Genomic DNA, 19,065 nt, shown 5'->3' on the forward strand with positions numbered 1-19,065 from the left:
TACAGCATTTTGCTTAACGGCATTCTGCTAATACGGACATTTCAAATTATTACCAAAACTCGCTATACGGCCCCCACCACTGATTTTCTAATAAGGTCACTGTGCCCCACCTGGTTTGTTTACATTCTCCGTGAGCTCCGTGAGCACCCCGTCTCTCCATTATGTCTGGAAACTTTCCAAAACTTCAAGTGTTTTTAACACATTGGCCAAAAAAGAAAAACTTTCATCATCATTCACTTCATCACTGTCTTGCCAGAGGGGTGCTTTACATTACAGTTATAAAACTGCAACATTAACACCCCTCCTTCAGAGTGTAGACACTGTACAGTGGAACCTCAAAAATCAAACTTAATCCATTATAGGAGCTAGTTCTAAATTCGAAAAGTCTGAAATTCGAAGTAATATTTCCCATAAGAAACAATGGAAATACAATTAATCCGTTCCAGAAACCCAAAAATATTCACTCAAAAAATACATTTTATAGAGATTAATTACAGTTTTACTTACAACAAATACTATAGTTTTTAATTATGTATAGTAATACATATAAAATAACATTTTTACTTACCTTTATTGAAGATTGGTGATGGCATCTGGAAGATAGGGAGGAGGAGAGAGGGAGTTGGGGTTAGTGTTTGGAAGGAGAATCCCCCTCCATGAAGACTTCAGGTAAAGCCCTCTCTGGGGTTACTCCCCTTCTCTGTCTTTTAATGCCACTAGGACCAGCCTGAGAGTCACTGGACCCCTGTCTCACAAAATAACTGTCCACAGTCCTCTGTTTCTGGCGTCACTTTAACATTTCCCTAAAATGGGACATGGTTCTGTCACTGAACTTGTTGCAAAGATGGCTTGTTTCAGCTTGCTCAAGGTGGTACTTCTGCACAAACATTTGGACATCACTCCACTTGGCACAAATCTCCTTAATCTTTGAAGAAGGCACTTCATCCACTCCCTCTTCCTCCTCCTCTGAAGCAAGTTCCTCAGCTGTGGTCTGATACTGCTCCAGATGAAGCTCTTGCAGCTCTTCAGTGGTTAGCTCTTCCCTGTGGTCCTCCACCAACTCTTCCACATCCTCACCACTCACCTCCAACCCCAGGGTGTTCCCCAATGCCACAATAGAGTCCACAACAGGCAGAGGGTGAGCTGGGTCAGGGTCAGCCTCAAACCCTTCAAAATCCCTCTTTTGGACACAATCTGGCCACAATTGTCTCCAAGCAGAGTTCAAAGTCCTGGAAGTCACTCCCTCCCAAGCCTTACCTATAAGTTGTAGATGTTGAAGTGATTCCTCCAGAACTCTCTTAGGGTCAACTTAGTGTCTGTGGTCACTTCAAAGCACTTTTCAAACACTGCTTTTGTGTAGAGTTTTTTGAAGTTAGAAATGACCTGCTGGTCCATGGGCTGGAGGAGAAGAGTGGTGTTAGGAGGCAAGAACTTCACTTTTATAAAACTGAAGTCCTTAGACAAGAGGTCTAATAAGTTTGGAGGATGAGCAGTAGCATTGTCCATTAACAGGAGGCACTCAAGTGGTATTTTTTCACACTGGGGCCAAACACTTCATAGACCCACTCTTTGAAAATTTGTCTTGTGACCCATGCCTTATGATTAGCTTTCCACAAGACACATAACTTGTTCTTAAAGACGTTGTTTTTCTTAAACACTCTGGGATTTTCTGAATGATACACAAGTAAAGGCTTCACTTTAAAATCACCACTAGCATTAGCACAGAACAAAAGAGTAAGCCTGTCTTTCATAGGCTTGTGTCCTGGCAGTGCCTTTTCCTCCTGTGTGATGAAGGTCCTTTTTGGTATTTTCTTCCAAAACAAGCCTGTTTCGTCACAATTAAACACTTGTTCAGGTTTGAATTCTTCACTGTCTATGTACCCCTTAAACTCCTGTACAAACTTCTCAACTGCCCATTTGTCTGAACTGGCTGCCTCACCATGTCTTACAACATTGTGTATGCCACTACGCTTCTTAAATCTGTCAAACCAGCCTCTGCTGGTCTTAAATTCACTATCAGCACTGGTTCCAGGAGTTTTCTGTACCAGATCGGCATGCAACTTCCTTGCCTTTTCGCAAATAATCGTCTCTGAAACACTATCACCTGCAATCTCTTTATCCTTGATCCACACCAGCAACAACTTCTCAACCTCTTCAACTATCTGTGGTCTTTTTTTGGTTAGCATATTAACACCTTTCGCAACATCAGCTTCCCTGATTTGTTCTTTCTTTGCCAGGATAGAACCGATGGTCAACTTGTTTTTCCCATACATCCTGGCAAGCTCAACAAGTCTCACACCACTCTCATACTTCTGTATTATTTCCTTCTTCACATCTATGGTGTTTCTCACTTTCTTTACCACAGGGGTACCACTAGCAAGTTTCTTTGGGCCCATGGTAGCTTATTTCACAGTCCCACAAGCACTAAACACAACGAAATAATCGTAAAGTGCGCGAATGAGAGCGCAGGTTAGTGTTCAGTCAAGCATAAACAAAGCTACACTGCTCACGGCGCCTGCACGGGGACGCGGACACAGCGGGCCGGCAGACAGGTCCCATACCCGGCGGTCCGAAAATAGGGGCGCGTTTGATAATAGGGACACAGTTTGTCCGAAAAAATGGTCCTATTTTCGAAACGTTCAATATATGATACGTTCGATTTTTGAGGTTCCACTGTACTTCCCATCTCCAGGACTCAAATCCGGCCTGCCGGTTTCCCTGAATCCCTTCATAAATGTTACTTTGCTCACACTCCAACAGCACGTCAAGGATTAAAAACCATTTGTCTCCATTCATTCCTATCAAATTCGCCCATGCACGCTTGCTGGAAGTCCAAGTCCCTCACACACAAAACCTCCTTTACCCCCTCCCTCCAACCCTTCCTAGGCCGACTCCTACCCCGCCTTCCCTCCACTAGAAGATTTATACACTCTCGAAGGCATTCTGTTTTGTTCCATTCTCTCTACATGTCCAAATCACCTCAACAACCCCTCCCCAGCCCTCTGGATAATAGCTTTGGTAATCCCACACCTTCTCCTAATTTCTGAACTACGAATTCTCTGCATTATATTCACACCACACACTGCCCTCAGACATGACATCTTCACTACCTCCAGCCTTCTCCTCATTGCAACATTCACTACCCATGCTTCACACCCATACAAGAGTGTTGGTACAACTATACTCTCATACATTCCCCTCTTTGCTTCCACAGACAAAGTTCTTTGTCTCCACAGACTCCTAAGTGCACCACTCACCCTTTTTCCCTCATCAATTCTGTGATTCACCTAAATCCTTGATAGACCCATCTGCTGACACGTCCACTCCTAAATATCTGAATACATTCACCTCCTCCATACTCTCTCCCTCCAATCTGATATCCAATCTTTCATCACCTAATCTTTTTATCCTCATAACCTTACTCTTTCCTATATTCACTTTTAATTTTCTTCTTTTACATACCCTACCAAATTCATCCACCAACCTCTGCAACTTCTCTTCAGAATCTCCCAAAAGCACCGTCCGTGTCATCAGCAAAGAGCAACTGTGACAACTCCCACTTTTTGTTTGATTCTTTATCTTTTAACTCCACACCTCTTGCCAAGACCCTAGCATTCACTTCTCTTACAACCCCATCTATAAATATATTGAACAACCACACTGACATCACACATCCTTGTCTAAGGCCTACTTTACTGGGAAATACTCTCCCTCTCTCCTACCTGAGCCTCACTATCCTCGTAAAAACTCTTCACTGCTTTCAGTAACCTACCTCCTATAAAAGAATCTTTCCTCCGTAAGCCATATGTGTCATATGAAGCCGGGAGTAATGGGCTAGTAACCCCTTCTCCTGTACACATTTATTAAAAATCAGAAGAAAAACTTTATAAAACTGGGATGCTTGAATGTGTGTGGATGTAGTGCGGATGATGAGAAAGAGATGATTGCTGATGTTATGAATGAAAAGAAGCTGGACATCCTGGCCATAAGTGAAACAAAGCTGAAGGGGGTAGGCAAGTTTCAGTAGGGAGAAATAAATGGGATTAAGTCAGGAGTAGCTGAGAGAATTAGAGCTAAGGAAGGGGTAACAATAATGTTGAAGGACCAGTTATGGAAGGAGAAGAGGGAAAATAAATGTGTAAATTCAAGGATTATGTGGATTAAAATAAGGGTCGCATGTGAAAAGTGGGTCATAATAAGTGTGTATGCACCTGGAGAAGAGAGGAGTGTAGAGGAGAGAGAGAGAGATTTTGGGAGATGTTAAGTGAATGTATAGGAACCTTTGAACCAAGTGAGAGAGTAATTGTGGTAGGGGACCTAAATCTTAAGTAGAAGAAACATAGAGAGGGTGTGGTAGGTAAGTTTGGGGTGCCAGGTGTAAATGATAATGGGAGCCCTTTGATTGAACTTTGTATAGAAAGGGGTTTAGTTATAAGTAATACATATTTTAAGAAAAAGAGGATAAATAAGTATACAAGATATGATGTAGGGCGTAATGACAGTAGTTTGTTGGACTATGTATTGGTAGATAAAAGACTGTTGAGTAGACTTCAGAATGTATATGTTTATAGAGGGGCCACAGATATATCAGATCACTTTCTAGTTGTAGCTACAGTGAAAGTAAAAGGTAGATGGGATACAAGGAAAATAGAAGCAGCAAGTAAGAGAGAGGTGAAGGTGTATAAACTAAAAGAGGAGGCAGTTAGGGTAAGATATAAACAACTATTGGAGGATAGATGGGCTAGTGAGTGTATAGGCAATAGGGGTCGAAAATGTATGGGGTAGGTTTAAGAATGTAGTGTTAGTGTTCAGCAGAAGTTTGTGGTTACAGGAAAGTGGGTGCGGGAGGGAAGAAGAGCGATTGGTGGAATTATGATGTAAAGAGAGTAGTAAGGGAGAAAAAGTTAGCATATCAGAGGTTTTTACAAAGTAGAAGTGATACAAGGAGGGAAGAGTATATGGAGAGAAAAAGAGACGTTAAGAGAGTGGTGAAGTAATGTAAAAAGAGAGCAAATGAGAGAGTGGGTGAGATGTTATCAGCAAATTTTGATGAAAATAAGAAAAAGTTTTGGAGAGAGATTAGTAAGTTGAGGAAGCCTAGGGAACAAATGGATTTGACAGTTAAAAATAGGAGAGGAGAGTTATTAAATGGAGAGTTAGAGGTATCGGGAAGATGGAGGGAACATTTTGAGGAATTGTTAAATGATGATGAAGATAGGGAAGGTGTGATTTCATGTAAAGGGCAAGGAGGAATAACATCTTGTAGGAGTGAGGAAGAGCCAGCTGTGAGTGTGGGGGAAGTTTGTGAGGCAGTGGGTAGAATGAGAGGGGGTAAGGCAGCTGGGATTGATGGGATAAAGATAGAAATGTTAAAAGCAGGAGGGGATATAGTTTTGGAGTGGTTGGTGCTATTATTTAATAAATGTATGGAAGAGGGTAAGGTACCTAGGGATTGGCAGAGAGCATGAATAGTTCCTTTGAATAAAGGCAAAGGGGATAAAAGAGAGCTCAAAAATTATAGGGGACCTGACAAGCTGTTGGAGTGTGAGCAGGGTAATATTTAGTGAAGGGATTCAGGGAAACCGGTTATTTTATATAACCGGACTTGGGTCCTGGAAATGGGAAGTACAATGCCTGCACTCTAAAGGAGGGGTTTGGGATATTGGCAGTTTGGAGGGATATGTTGTGTATCTTTATACGTACATACTTCTAAACTGTTGTATTCTGGGCACCTCTGCAAAAACAGTGATTATGTGTGAGTGAGGTGAAAGTGTTGAATGATGATGAAAGTATTTTCTTTTTGGGGATTTTCTTTCTTTTTGGGTCACCCTGCCTCGGTGGGAGATGGCCGACTTGTTAAAAAAAAAAAAAAAAAAAAGTCTGTTGAGTATACCTGGTAAATTGTATGGTAGAGTTATTATTGAAAGAATTAAGAGTAAGACACAGAGTAGGATAGCAGATGAACAAGGAGGCTTTAGGAAACGTAGGGGGTGTGTAGACCAAGTGTTTACAATGAAACATATAGGTGAACAGTATTTAGATAAGGGTAAAGAGTTTTTGTGGCATTTATGGATTTAGAAAAGGCATATGACAGGGTGGATAGGGGGGCAATGTGGCAGATGTTGCAGGTGTATGGTATAGGAGGTATGTTACTGAAAGCAGTGAAGAGTTTTCACGAGGACAGTGAGGCTCAAGTTAGAGTATGTAGGAGAGAGGGAGACTATTTCCCAATAAAAGTAGGCCTTAGACAAGGATGTGTGACGTCACCGTGGCTGTTCAATATATTTATAGATGGAGTTGTAAGAGAAGTGAATGCCAGGGTCTTGGCAAGAGATGTGGAGTTAAAAGATAAAGAATCAAACAAAAAGTGGGAGTTGTCACAGTTGCTCTTTGCTGATGACACGGACGGTGCTTTTGGGAGATTCTGAAGAGAAGTTGCAGAGGTTGGTGGATGAATTTGGTAGGGTATGTAAAAGAAGAAAATTAAAAGTGAATATAGGAAAGAGTAAGGTTATGAGGATAACAAAAAGATTAGGTGACGAAAGACTGGATATCAGATTGGAGGGAGAGAGTATGGAGGACGTGAATGTATTCAGACATCTAGGAGTGGACGTGTCAGCAGATGGGTCTATGAAGGATGAGGTGAATCACAGAACTGATGACATCTTCACTGTTGAGGGGAAAAGGGTGAGTGGTGCACTTAGGAGTCTGTGGAGACAAAGAACTTTGTCCGTGGAAGCAAAGAGGGGAATGTATGAGAGTGTAGTTGTACCAACACTCTTGTATGGGTGTGAAGCATGGGTGATAAATGTTGCAACAAGGAGAAAGCTGGAGGCAGTGGAGATGTCATGTCTGAGGGCAATGTGTGGTGTGAATATAATGCAGAGAATTCGTAGTTCGGAAATTAGGAGAAGATGTGGTATTACCAAAACTATTATCCAGAGGGCTGAGGAGGGGTTGTTGAGGTGGTTCGGACATATAAAGAGAATGGAATAAGACAGAATGACTTCTAGAGTGTATGAATCTGTAGTGGAGGGAAGGCGGGGTAGGGGTCGGCCTAGGAAGGGTTGGAGGGAGGTGGTAAAGGAGGTTTTGTGCGCGAGGGTCTTGGACTTCCAGCAAGCGTGCATGAGCGTATTTGATAGGAGTGAATGGAGACAAATGGTTTTTAATACTTGACGTGCTGTTGGAGTGTGAGCAAAGTAACATTTATGAAGGGATTCAGGGAAACCAGCAGGCTGGACTTGAGTCCGGGAGATGGGAAGTACAGTGTCTACACTCGAAGGAGGGGTGTTAATGTTGTAGTTTTATAACTGTAGTGTAAAGCACCCCTCTGGCAAGACAGTGATGGAGTGAATGATGAAAGTTTTTCTTTTTCGGGCCACCCTGCCTTGGTGGGAATCGGCCAATGTGCTAAAAAAAAAAAAAAAAAAAAAAAAAAAAGAGAGAGAGAGAGAGAGAGAGAGTAATAGTGAACTGTATATGCATTTTATCACTCTCGGATGCTTTAAATGTTGTAGTATATTATGTGAGTGGGGTGGCCTGGTACTGTAGGTATGGTAGCCTGGCTGACTACCATACATACCACACTTGATTTCTTACAATAAATGCTACTCATCTCACCCTACATTAAGACTATAAATATTTTAAGGTAAACAATGAGTGTACTATGTGTATTTTACTTTGTTATTGTTTTTAATGCCTAGTTCTATTGCTAACTTAATATATGTTAGTGTAAACTTGTTATATAGTATTTATATGTATTTATATAAATACAGCGGACCCTTGCCTAACGATATTAATCCGTTCCTGAGAGCTCAACGTTAGGCGAAATTATCGTTAGGCGAATTAATTTTCCCCATAAGAAATAATGGAAATCAAATTAATCCATGCAAGACACCCCAAAGTATGAAAAAAAAAAATTTACCACATGAAATATTAATTTTAATACACACAAACTGAAGAAGAGATGTACAGCACATGACACTTACCTTTATTGATGATCTGGTGATGACTGATGGGATGGGAGGAGGGGAGAGTGTGGATGGTCTTAGTGTTTAGAAGGGGAATCCCCTTCCATTAGGACTTGAGGTGTCAAGTCCTTTTCCGGGGTTACTTCCCCCCTTCTTTTAATGCCATTAGGACCAGCTTGAGAGTCACTGGACCTCTGTCACACAATATATCTGTCCATAGAGGCCTGCACCTCTCGTTCCTTTATGACTTTCCTAAAGTGGTTCACAACATTGTTAGTGTAATAGTCACCAGCACAGCTTGCAATAGCTGTGTCAGGGTGATTTTCATCAAAAAAGGTTTGCACTTCAAGCCACACTGCACACATTTCCTTAATCTTTGAAGTAGGCAACTTCTTTAATTTCTCTCTCCCCTCCTCCGAAGCAGTTTCCTCAGGTCTGGCCTCTTGCTGTTGAAGATGACCTAGCAGTTCATCAGTGGTTAGTTCGTCATTGTCCTCCTCCACCAACTCTTCCATATCCTCCCCACTAACCTCACCAATATGAGCACTAGTTCCAGGCATTTTTTCCTGTTCACCTGGGTGTTAGTCAACTGTTGTGGGTCGCATCCTGGGGGACAAGATTAAGGACCCCAATGGAAATAAATTAGACAGTCCTCGATGATGCACTGACTTTCTTGGGTTATCCTGGGTGGCTAACCCTCTGGGGTTAATCGTTTCTCGGTAATTGTTTCACGTTAAGCCATACCAACAACACACTCTCCACATCTTCGAGTAATACAGCTGATGGTGGTGCAGCAACAGCTGACTGTGGTTCAGCAACAGCTGACCGTGGTGCAGCAGCAGCTGACTGTAGTGCAGCAACAGCTGACCGAGGTGCAGCAGCAGCTGACTGTGGTGCAGCAGCAGCTGTGGTGCAGCAACAGCTGACTGGTCCAGCAACAGCTGACGGTGGTGCAGCAGCAGCTGACTGTGGTACGATAGTATTTCTCACCCTTTTTACCACAGGGTTGGCACTAGAAGCTTTCTTGGGGCCCATGGTCACTTATTTTGCAGGTGAAATCACTAAAAACGCTGTGATAATATGAAATGTTCCAACTGTATGCTTGGATGTGACCGCAGAGGCTGGCTTGTAAACACTGCCACCCACGGAACAAGTGAGGTTGGCTCAGGCCGCACGTGGACGCGTCTCGGACGAATCGCATTGAGCGAGTTTTTTAGCGCTAGGCGAGGCAAAATTTTTGCGCTAAAATGTATCACTAGGCGGATTTAACGTTATGCGATGCCATCGTTAGGCGAGGGTCCACTGTATGTGGAAAAAAAAGGCGTTCCACTTTACAGTGATTTCCGCATTACAGCGGTAGCCTAACCTGCTATAAAAATGGGGCCGTACTGTATAATAATTGACGATTTGGCATCATAACAGAGCATATGGAGCTATTATGAAGTCTTTGAGCCAATCAGGAACCGTCTGGGAACATTTGCTTATGTCAGCAGGAATTAATGATTCTTGAGATGCAGGGGAATATGCTTTATTATTATGCTAATATCAACACTATGGCTTATTTACCTATCACAACTGATTTAATGTGACATAATAAACAATATAAATAACAAAGAAGCATGGTAAATACTCCAGAATGAATAATATTTGGCAAAATACTGAAAAGTCCAATGGAGGTATGATGTTACTGCTAGAGGATAAGCGATAAAGTACCATCCTTTTATCCCCTCCTGTAAGTAAGTTTATTCAGGTATACACAAATACAGTTACACAGATTATCATACATAGCAGCATATGTGCACAGAACCTAGGATAACCCAAAAAATTCAGACAAAGTGATTTATTTCCATTGGGGTCCTTTTAATACTTTATTATTATACTCTAAAGGCGATACACCTACCATCCGCCTTACGACTGAGTTTGGTTCCGAGAAACCGGTCGTAAGTCGAACTTTACTACTGAATATCAACAAAACATTTTTGTAATGACTTTATTTTATTGTTTTATTTTGGTATTTCAGGTTTTACTTTACTTTTTATGTTGTTAGTACTGTATTTTATACTGTAAGGTTTAGGATAAACACTGTGTACAACACAAATAGTTGTTTATTTCCCAGAAATTTGGCATAAAAAACACGGTCGTAAGCCTAGTGGTCGTAAGTTGAGCAGCTTGTAAGTTGGATGGTAGGTGTAATATCTTATTATTATACTATAAAGGAGATAATATCTTACTATTATACTATAAAGGAGATAATATCTTATTATTATAGTATAAAGGAGATAATATCTTATTATTATGCTATACAGGAGATATACTAGGAATAAGGTAAAATGATTTATATATATTTACATGTGTGCTAGCTAAAAAATAAAAACATCATTCTCCTCCCTTTCTGTCGTTACATTCATTAGGCATCTTTTGGCTCTCTTCTTGAACTGGTTTATGCTTTGACTGGCTTTGACATGTGCAGGCAGTCTGTTCCATTCCTTTATTGCTGTACAATAAAAGGTGTTTGAAGCCTGGCCACTGACTATGGGTACTACAAAGTTGTGCTCTCTCCCCCTTGTACTATGATTGCTTTGGTTCCCAGCCTTGACAAAATTGGCAGCAAGACATTCTGGACACTGTGTGTGAACAATTTTATAATCTTGATTTAACTTCAGTTGTTTTACTCTGTCTTCAACATTCAGCATATCCAATTGTTGTAATTCATCCTGGCCTACATGCTCTCTTGGACCGAGGTCCAGGATGAATCCTACCATTTTGATCTGGGTGATTTGCAGTCTATCTTTCAGTTTTTCTGTCAAGACATAGTACCATGAAGAGAAAGTGTAGTCCATATGACATTGTATAATGGCTAGACATAGGGTCCTGCGAGACTCAGTAGGTAGACACTGTGCTTGTCTGTAAAGGAACTTCACTCTGGCATTCGTTTTCTTTACTATACTGTTCCCTATCAATTCTCCTGACATGCAAGGGTCAAAGGGAATTCCCCAATATTTTACTGAGGAAACTGAAGTGATGGGTTCCCCATTACTCCGGACATTAAAATTATTTACCCTTCTCAGTTTATGTTTCATGCCAAAGAGTATGGCTTCCGTTTTCCCGAGGTGTAATGATAGTTTGTTGCCTACCAGTGTTATTACATCAGCTATATCTTGTGGGTCTTTACCTGACACTAACAGAGCACTGTCATCTGCATACGGTAGGAGTTTGCACTTGACAATGATGGGCATGTCGTTTACATAACATAGAAAAAATAAGGGACCCAGAATACTACCTTGGGGAACTCCACATGCTATCTTCAGGGTTTCTGATTCTGTTTTGTTGATCTTGACAATTTGTTTCCTGCTGCTAAGATAGAACTTAAACCAGTCTATGGAACCTATGCCAATAGCTTAAAGTTTCTTACATAATATAGTATTGTGGTTAACAGTATCGAAGGCCTTTTGCAATTCTAAGGTTACCATTCCTATGAGGTTCCCTGTCAACATTTCAGTTCTCATGTAATCCATCAAATTAATTAGGGAGGTGTCAGTTGAGTACGATCTCCTAAAGCCTGATTGGTAACTATGAAGAATGTTGTTGTCATTAAGATATTTAAGTATACCACCCTCTCTAGAATTTTGGATACTACACTGAGTATACTAACAGGCCTATAGTTGCTGACATCAGACCTACTATTTTTCTTGAAGATAGGAGTAACTCTGGCCTCCTTGAACCCCTCCAGTACAGTACTAGTGGTGATGGACAAATTTATTATGTGAGCAATGGGGAGTGTCAGTTCAGAGGCACCATCTTTTAGGAACTTAGACGGTATGTTATCTGGGCTGGTGCTCATAGTTGGGTTTAACCTGCTTAGTTCTTTTTGCATGAAGTCATGAGGTACACTTACTAGTTGACAACTGTTTGGGGTTACTCGTTTATTCGTATAGCATGTTTTAAACTTATCAGAATCTGTGTTAAAGGTATTTGATGCAGCCGGAAGTCTACTTACTAGTTGATAAAACAGTTGTGTAGTATGAATTAAAACAATTTGCAACTTTAGTTGTTTCGTGGCATACCTCATTATCGATATTTAGTACAGTGGATCCTTGGGTAACGACATTAATACGTTCCAAAGAGCTTGTCTTTAACCTATTCTTTTGTTATCCGAATTAATTTTCCCCATAAGAAATAATGGAAATCCAATTAATCCATTCCAGACACCCAAAAGTATTAAACAAAACAATTTTTTTACATGAAATATACATTTCCCTACAAAGAAAACAATGAGACATGCAGAATAAACAATACTGAAATGACACTTAGCTTTATTGAGGACTTATTGATGAGTGATGAGATAGGAGGAGGATGGAGGAGTTTACAACTGTTGGAAGGGGAATCCCCTACCATAAAGACTTTAGATAACAAGTCCTTTTCTAGGGTTACCTCCCTTCTTTGTTTTTAAATACCACTACAACCAGCTTGAGAGTAACTGGGCCCCTGTCGCACCAAAAATCTGTCCCTGTCGCACCAAATATCTGTCTCTCTAAGCTTTCCCTAAAATGGGACACAATATTGTTATTGTACATGTTGCCAATACGGCCTGCAACAGCTGTGTCAGGGTTATGCTCATCCATAAATGCTTACACCTTTGTCCACATTGTACAAATGTCCTTAATCTTTGATGAAGGCAACTTCCTCCATCTCTCTTCCGCCTCCTATGAAGGAAATTCCTGAGCTGTGGTCTGTTGCTCTTGCACTTCCAGCTCTTGCAGCTCTGTAGTGGTTAGCTCTTCATCGTCGTCCTCCACCAACTCTTGGACATCCTTGCTACTATCCTCCAACCCCATGGAATTCCTCAATGCCACAATAGATTCCACAACTGGCATAGGCTTCTCAGGGATGACCCCAAACCCTTCAAAATCCCTCTCTTGTACACATTCTGGCACAATTTTCTCCAAACAGAGTTCAAAGTCTTGGAAGTCACTCCCTCCCAAGCCTTACCTACAAGGTTTATGCAAATGAGGATACTGAAGTGATCTTTCCAGAACTCTCTTAGGGTCACTTCAGTGTCTGAAGTCACTTCAAAACACTTTTGAAACACTGCTTTGGTGTACAGTTTTTTGAAGTTTGAAGTGACCTGCTGGTCCATGGGCTGGTGGAGAGGAGTGGTGTTAGGAGGCAAAAACTTGACTTTTATGAGACTAAGCTCTGGCACCATTCGCTCTTCCAAGTCTGGAGGATGAGAAGGAGCACTGTCTAATACCAGGAGGAACTTGAGTTCCAATTTATTTTCCAGGAGGTATTTTTTCACATTGGGGCCAAACACGTCATGGAACCAATCATAGAAATGTCCCTCGTGACCTATGGCTTACTGTTTGCTCTCCACATCACACACAATTTAGTCTTGATGACACTGTTTTTCTTGAACACTCTGGGAGTTTCAAAGTGATACACGAGTAAAGGCTTCACTCTGCAATCCCCACTTGCATTACTACAAAAACGAGAGTTAGCCTGTCTTTCATAGGCTTGTGTCCTGGAGTGCCTTTTCCTCCTGAGTAATGTAGGTCCTGTTTGGCATTTTCTTCCAAAACAGGCCTGTTTTGTCACAACTGAACACTTGTTGGGGTTTTAAGTGTTCAGCCTCTATGTACCCCTTAAAGTCCTGCACATATTTTTCAGCTGCTTTTTTGTCAGAACTGGCAGCCTCACCATGACTCATCACACTGTGTATGTCACTATGATTCTTAAATCTCTCAAACCAGCCTTTGCTGGCCTTAAATTCATCAATATGATCACTATATGGAGGCATTTTCTTAATGAGATCCACATGCAACTGCCCTGCCTTTTCACATACTACTGACTGAGAAACACTATCTCCTGATAATTGTTTCTCGTTGATCCATACCAACAACAGTCTCTCCACACCTTCGAGTATTTGCAATCTCTGCTTCGTAAGCATACTTGCACTTTTTTGCAACAACAGCTTCCTTGATTGCCTTTTTGTTGGCCAAGATAGTAGCGATGGTTGAATGGGGTTTGTTATATAACCTGGCCAACTCGGAGACATGCATTCCACTTTTGTATTTTGTGATCTCTTTCTTCAGCTCAATATTATTCATCACCTTCTTTACCACAGGGGTGGCACTAGAAGCTTTCTTTGGGTGCCTGGTGGCTTATTTAGCAGTTACAAGCACTAAAAACAATGGAATAATACAAAATATATCGCATGTATGCATAGAATCGTCCTCACTGGCTTGTAAACTATGGCACACTAGCGCTACATGGATTGGCTGGGCAGCTCAGGCCACGCGGGCACGTTCAGGATGAATGTCCTTAACCAAGTTCTTTTTCGGTAACCGAGCCAATATTTTGACGCAAAAACATGTCGCTAACCAATTGTTTTGTTATCCGATGGCATCGTTACCCGAGGGTCCACTGTACTATGTTAGTTCTATCTACGGGTTTATGGCTATACCCCAACTGTTTTAGTTGTTGCCAGAGCTCTCTGAAGTTATTCTTGTACTCTTCCATTTTTGAGAAATAGTGCCTTGCCTTTGCTCCTTTTACAAGCCTCTGCACTCTGTTCCTCACCCTTTGGAATTCATTTAGTGCTGCAATATTCTGTCTGTTTGCCTTAAATCTTTTTAGTAACTGGTCTCTGAATTTCTCAGTAGTCATCCAGGATTCAGTTCTCCATTTAATCCCAACCTCTTTAACTGGTGCAATATTATCAAGGATGGCAATGAACACTGTTTTCAACTTTTCCCAGGCATCATTTACATCTGTGCAACTTGTTATCACTTCCAGTCACAATTGTGCAGCCTATTTACCAGTGTTTCCTGACTGTAGTTTCTGGCTGACCTTATTTTTATTGTCCTGTGTAGGCCTATCCATTCCCTAGTGATTTTCCTGGTGCAGTAAATGATGCAATGATCACCAAGACCTGTGGTAATGAGGCCTGACTGACTAATGTTCTCTGAGCAATTACAAAGTATGTGGTCAATTAGGGCAGCTGAGAACTGTGTGATCCGGGATGGTGTATTAATTAGTTGAGTGTAACTGTACTTAGACCTAGAATTTGCTTATATCTTTTACATAGCCCATTATTTTGCTGTTGAAAACAGATATTGAAGTCTCCCATTATTACTGTCTCGCAACTGTTCTCAAGTCTCGACAAGACACTCGAAAATACTTCTAAGAACTGGTCATGGGTGGGAGGGTACTAATTAGTTCCTACTAATATAGGTTTGGTCTTGGGAAGCAACACTTCAAACCACAGAATCTTCAGTTTGTCATTTAAATCAGGTCTTGGGTTGTAGGCTGTCATTTCTTATGTAGGCACATACCCCACCACTTTTTCTATTCCTATCTAAGTGTTTTATATTGTAACCTTCTATTTTGACCTTGTCATCAGTCACTGTATCATCCAACCAGGATTCAGAGATGGATATAGCTGCTGCCCTAATTCTGTTAGCTAGAATCCTAATCTCTGCCCATTTTGGAAAAAGTGATCTTGCACTGACATGAATAAAGTGAAGGCCTGTTTTCATAAAACAATCATAATCATCAATATATGGCAAGAGGTCATTTGTATTAAAATTAGGTAAATCAGTGTCATCACTGCTAAAGGGTAACTGTGCCAAAGTGCATTTGTTACAAACAAAATGAAATCTGGTATCATTACCTTAATCAAACACACATCCATTATGCACCCACCCCTTACACATTTTACATAAGGTATATTTACTGTTCTTCTTTCTTACCTTAGTACAGTGTATACATATGTCTGGTGGTGTCTGAGATAATAAGAATGGTTCTATTGTCTCACACTGACCTATGTGTGCATTGCATATAGAGTTAAGGTTATCATTCCTAGGTACCAGACTGTCATTATCACCATCACTCATCTGCCTGTTTTGCACCTGTACCATAGTTTGAGGTCCTGGATTAGTCTGGATATCACCACTTAATAGCGCCACTTATAAGAGCTGTGCACCACTGTTTTTGTTTGGGTATGCGATATTGCCATACCTTGTGGCGATAGTGGCATTTAAGTTTCTAGTAGTGTAAGTAGTACTGTGTACTTGTGTAGTACGTATACTCAGTTAAAACCGCTACTTTATAGAGACGCTCCCTAGCTAGCCATGACGTCACAAGTCCAGCTCATTTGAACCGCCTGCTACAGGCCCCTATCTCATTCCCACACAGTAGGCATAGTAGACTGGACAGGTAGGCCCTGGGCTCCCCTCAACTCACTTTAGTATAAGCCTCCAAGACATCCAACGTGTGTATTTCATACTCCAAAGTCTCCTCCGAACCCACAGGACAGTAGGATGGCAACTGTTGGGCTTTCACTGTCCATGGTGCTATTACCCCATTTGCCTTTTCCAGTCCCCATGACTGATTTCCTTCATCAGAGAATTGCAGGATACAGATAAATATAATTATAGCAGTCTGTACCCCTTTAATGCTAGCCATGTTCACTCTTAACTCATTTTTATTATCCCTTCACAACAAAAAATTGTCTTCCTTCCTTTTTTAAAAAAAGAAAAGAAACCATTGATTGCCATCAGTCACCTAGCAATGGCCTAGTAGCTACTCTAGCAATCACCATTGATTACTAGCAGATTTCCTGTTATCTTACTTCACAAACCCCCTTCACTCCTCACTTCACAGTCCAGCTTCACCTATCACACTTCTAACTCATTTTCATCCTAGTAGGAAAAAAAGTTTTAATCAATGGCGTTGTCCGTCCAAAGCCTCATCAATCCCATTTAGCGGGGATTGTGTCATGTTGTTGACTGATCCTGACCATAGAGGTGATGCTTCAGCCATTTTTAAAAGCACTGAGGGAAAAAGCAGCTACTACAACCTGACAGATTCCTTGGAGTTTTCTTGTTAGATTTGGCGTTTTCTCCTATGTTTCCCTCCCAATGTACACTGGTCAGTTGGTATGGAGGTCAGCTACTGTAAAAAAATCCTTGGCTGTTTATTCACTTCCTTCCTGTCGACCCTTTCAGGGTCGACAGGCCCTCCCAGAGACTTGTTCTCAGGGCCAGCCAAATTTCAAAAAAAAAAAAAAAAATTTCTTGTGAAAAGATAGAGAATCTTTTCCCGATCATAACGACACCAAAAGTATGAAATTTGATGGAAAACTCACGGAATTATGCTCTCGCGAAGTTAGCGGTCTCGACGATGTTTACGCATCAGCGATTTTGCCCAATTTGAGCCCTATTTTCGGCCAATTCCAGTGTACTTGTCGACAAAAATCATAACTATTTTGCTAGAACTCCATTTTTTCTATCGAATGAGTACAAGAAACCACCCATTTACTGATTTCAACTATCCAATACAGTGGTCAGAGTTTAGCAATTTTGCCAATTTCACACAAATTTCAAAAGATGCCAATTTCCGAATAGGGTCCAGAATAAACAAGAAAGACATTCCTGGCACTAAAATAACATTTCCTCTGTTCATTAGCCACGTCCCCATGCCCCTCTTACATTCTTTTGCTTCCCACTTTGAATTTTTTATTCTCACAAAAAAATAGATTTACTGTTATGCAGACTACTGCAGTGGTGTAGAAATGGTATAAATATTATCAGCGCACTTGTGAAAGAATATTAGACTCACCAGGTGACGTGTATTGGACGCATAGCACGATTTGTTTACTTTTGAACTTTGGTAAAAATCGAATATTTCTGCTACTTTGAGCTCAATTTCAAGGCAGTTTTCTTTGTAAAACCAGTCAAAATCATCTCAATTTCTGTAATATGTCTTTCATTCTATAAAATGAGACCAGGAAAACTAGAATACAACAATAAATACCATACGAAAATACAGTGCAAAGTCGCTGTTTTAATCCAAAAACATGGTCAAAGTTTTTTTTTCTCATTACGCACTGTGTGCTGCAGGATTTTTTTTATACTGCACACACTGACCACATAGACCCATTCTTTCATATGTAGGCCTACCAGCTTTCTCTCACTAGATTTGAGGGCGCTAGAATTTAGGCGTACTAGTACGTCAAAAACCCTGGTGCGTAAGCCGTACTAGTATGGCCGGAACCCTGAAAGGGTTAACCACTGCTACAACAGTGAACAGTTCATAGGGGTCTCGAACGGACTTGTGCAATGTTAATTTTCCCTGTTTTTCAAGGTTTTCTCAGTGTTATTCAAGGTTTTTACATTAAGTTTACTATTACACTGTGCATTCTATGGTATAATTAGCTGATTTTGTGCTTAAAAATCTTAAAAAAAAAAAGTTAACATACAGTTCGTTGGGGTCTGGAACAGATTAATCGTATTTATATGCAATCCAATGGGGAAATTAGGTTCGAGTCACGACCAAAGTTAGACTGCGACCAGAGTTTTGGAACAAATTATGGCCATGGCCAGAGGTTCCACTGTATAATGATAATAATAATAATAATAATAATATTTTCAGACATATATTTCAATGAAAGGGTTAACTGTTAGTGTGTGTGTGTACAGACTAAGTTCCTAGTTACAGTATGATGCCCAGGCCTCAAAAGGCCTATGATGTTATGATGAAAAACAAAGTGCCAGCATTACTAATATATTAAATTTATTTAATTTTTCTTTTAAACTAACAAGAATTTCTTCCAATGAAGCCCTGATGAACTGCTAATACAAACTCGCTAAAGAGCTAAATAAAAAACCTAAACACTAAACAGTGTAATTACCTATTTTATTTTTACTCAGTTTCACTCCCACATGGGATGGGAAGCCACTTACCTGGAAGGATGGAGAGATACTTTAGGAAAAGAGAGTTAAATATTTTCAAAGGGCGACACATTAACTACTTAAAACAATGTATACTAATAATGAAAATACCCCTCTGCCAATATCTTTGACAACATGACTTACCATCCTTCTCATCTTTTTTCTCATCAACACACTCCACATTGATGGCACAAGCATTCAGCTCTTGGCTTTCATCCACAGGTCCCTCTCCAGTATCTCCACTCAAGGTTCTGATTGCCAGTTGCTGAGGATACAACCATCAATATAAGAACTAGTCATACAATTACAACAACACTTTTTATAATTACAACAATACAGTAGGGCCCCACTTTTTGGCA

General features: G+C 40.7%; 1 protein-coding gene across 3 annotated transcripts in view; it reads right to left on the reverse strand.

Annotated features, from left to right (window-relative positions):
• LOC128687800 (uncharacterized protein KIAA0513) overlaps positions 1–19,065 on the reverse strand; it is a 302,660-nt gene that overhangs the window by 231,423 nt on the left and 52,172 nt on the right. For all 3 annotated transcript variants that reach the window (XR_011391818.1, XM_070083742.1, XM_070083741.1), the window contains exon 4: positions 18,851–18,971. Coding sequence is in view for 2 of the 3 variants with exons in the window: in XM_070083742.1 (XP_069939843.1) it covers positions 18,851–18,971 (121 nt within the window). In the remaining variant the exon portion in view is untranslated. The remainder of the gene's footprint in view (positions 1–18,850; positions 18,972–19,065) is intronic.

Source organism: Cherax quadricarinatus, chromosome 10 (assembly GCF_038502225.1).
Source record: "Cherax quadricarinatus isolate ZL_2023a chromosome 10, ASM3850222v1, whole genome shotgun sequence".
In the NCBI taxonomy this organism is placed as follows: Eukaryota; Metazoa; Arthropoda; class Malacostraca; order Decapoda; family Parastacidae; genus Cherax; species Cherax quadricarinatus.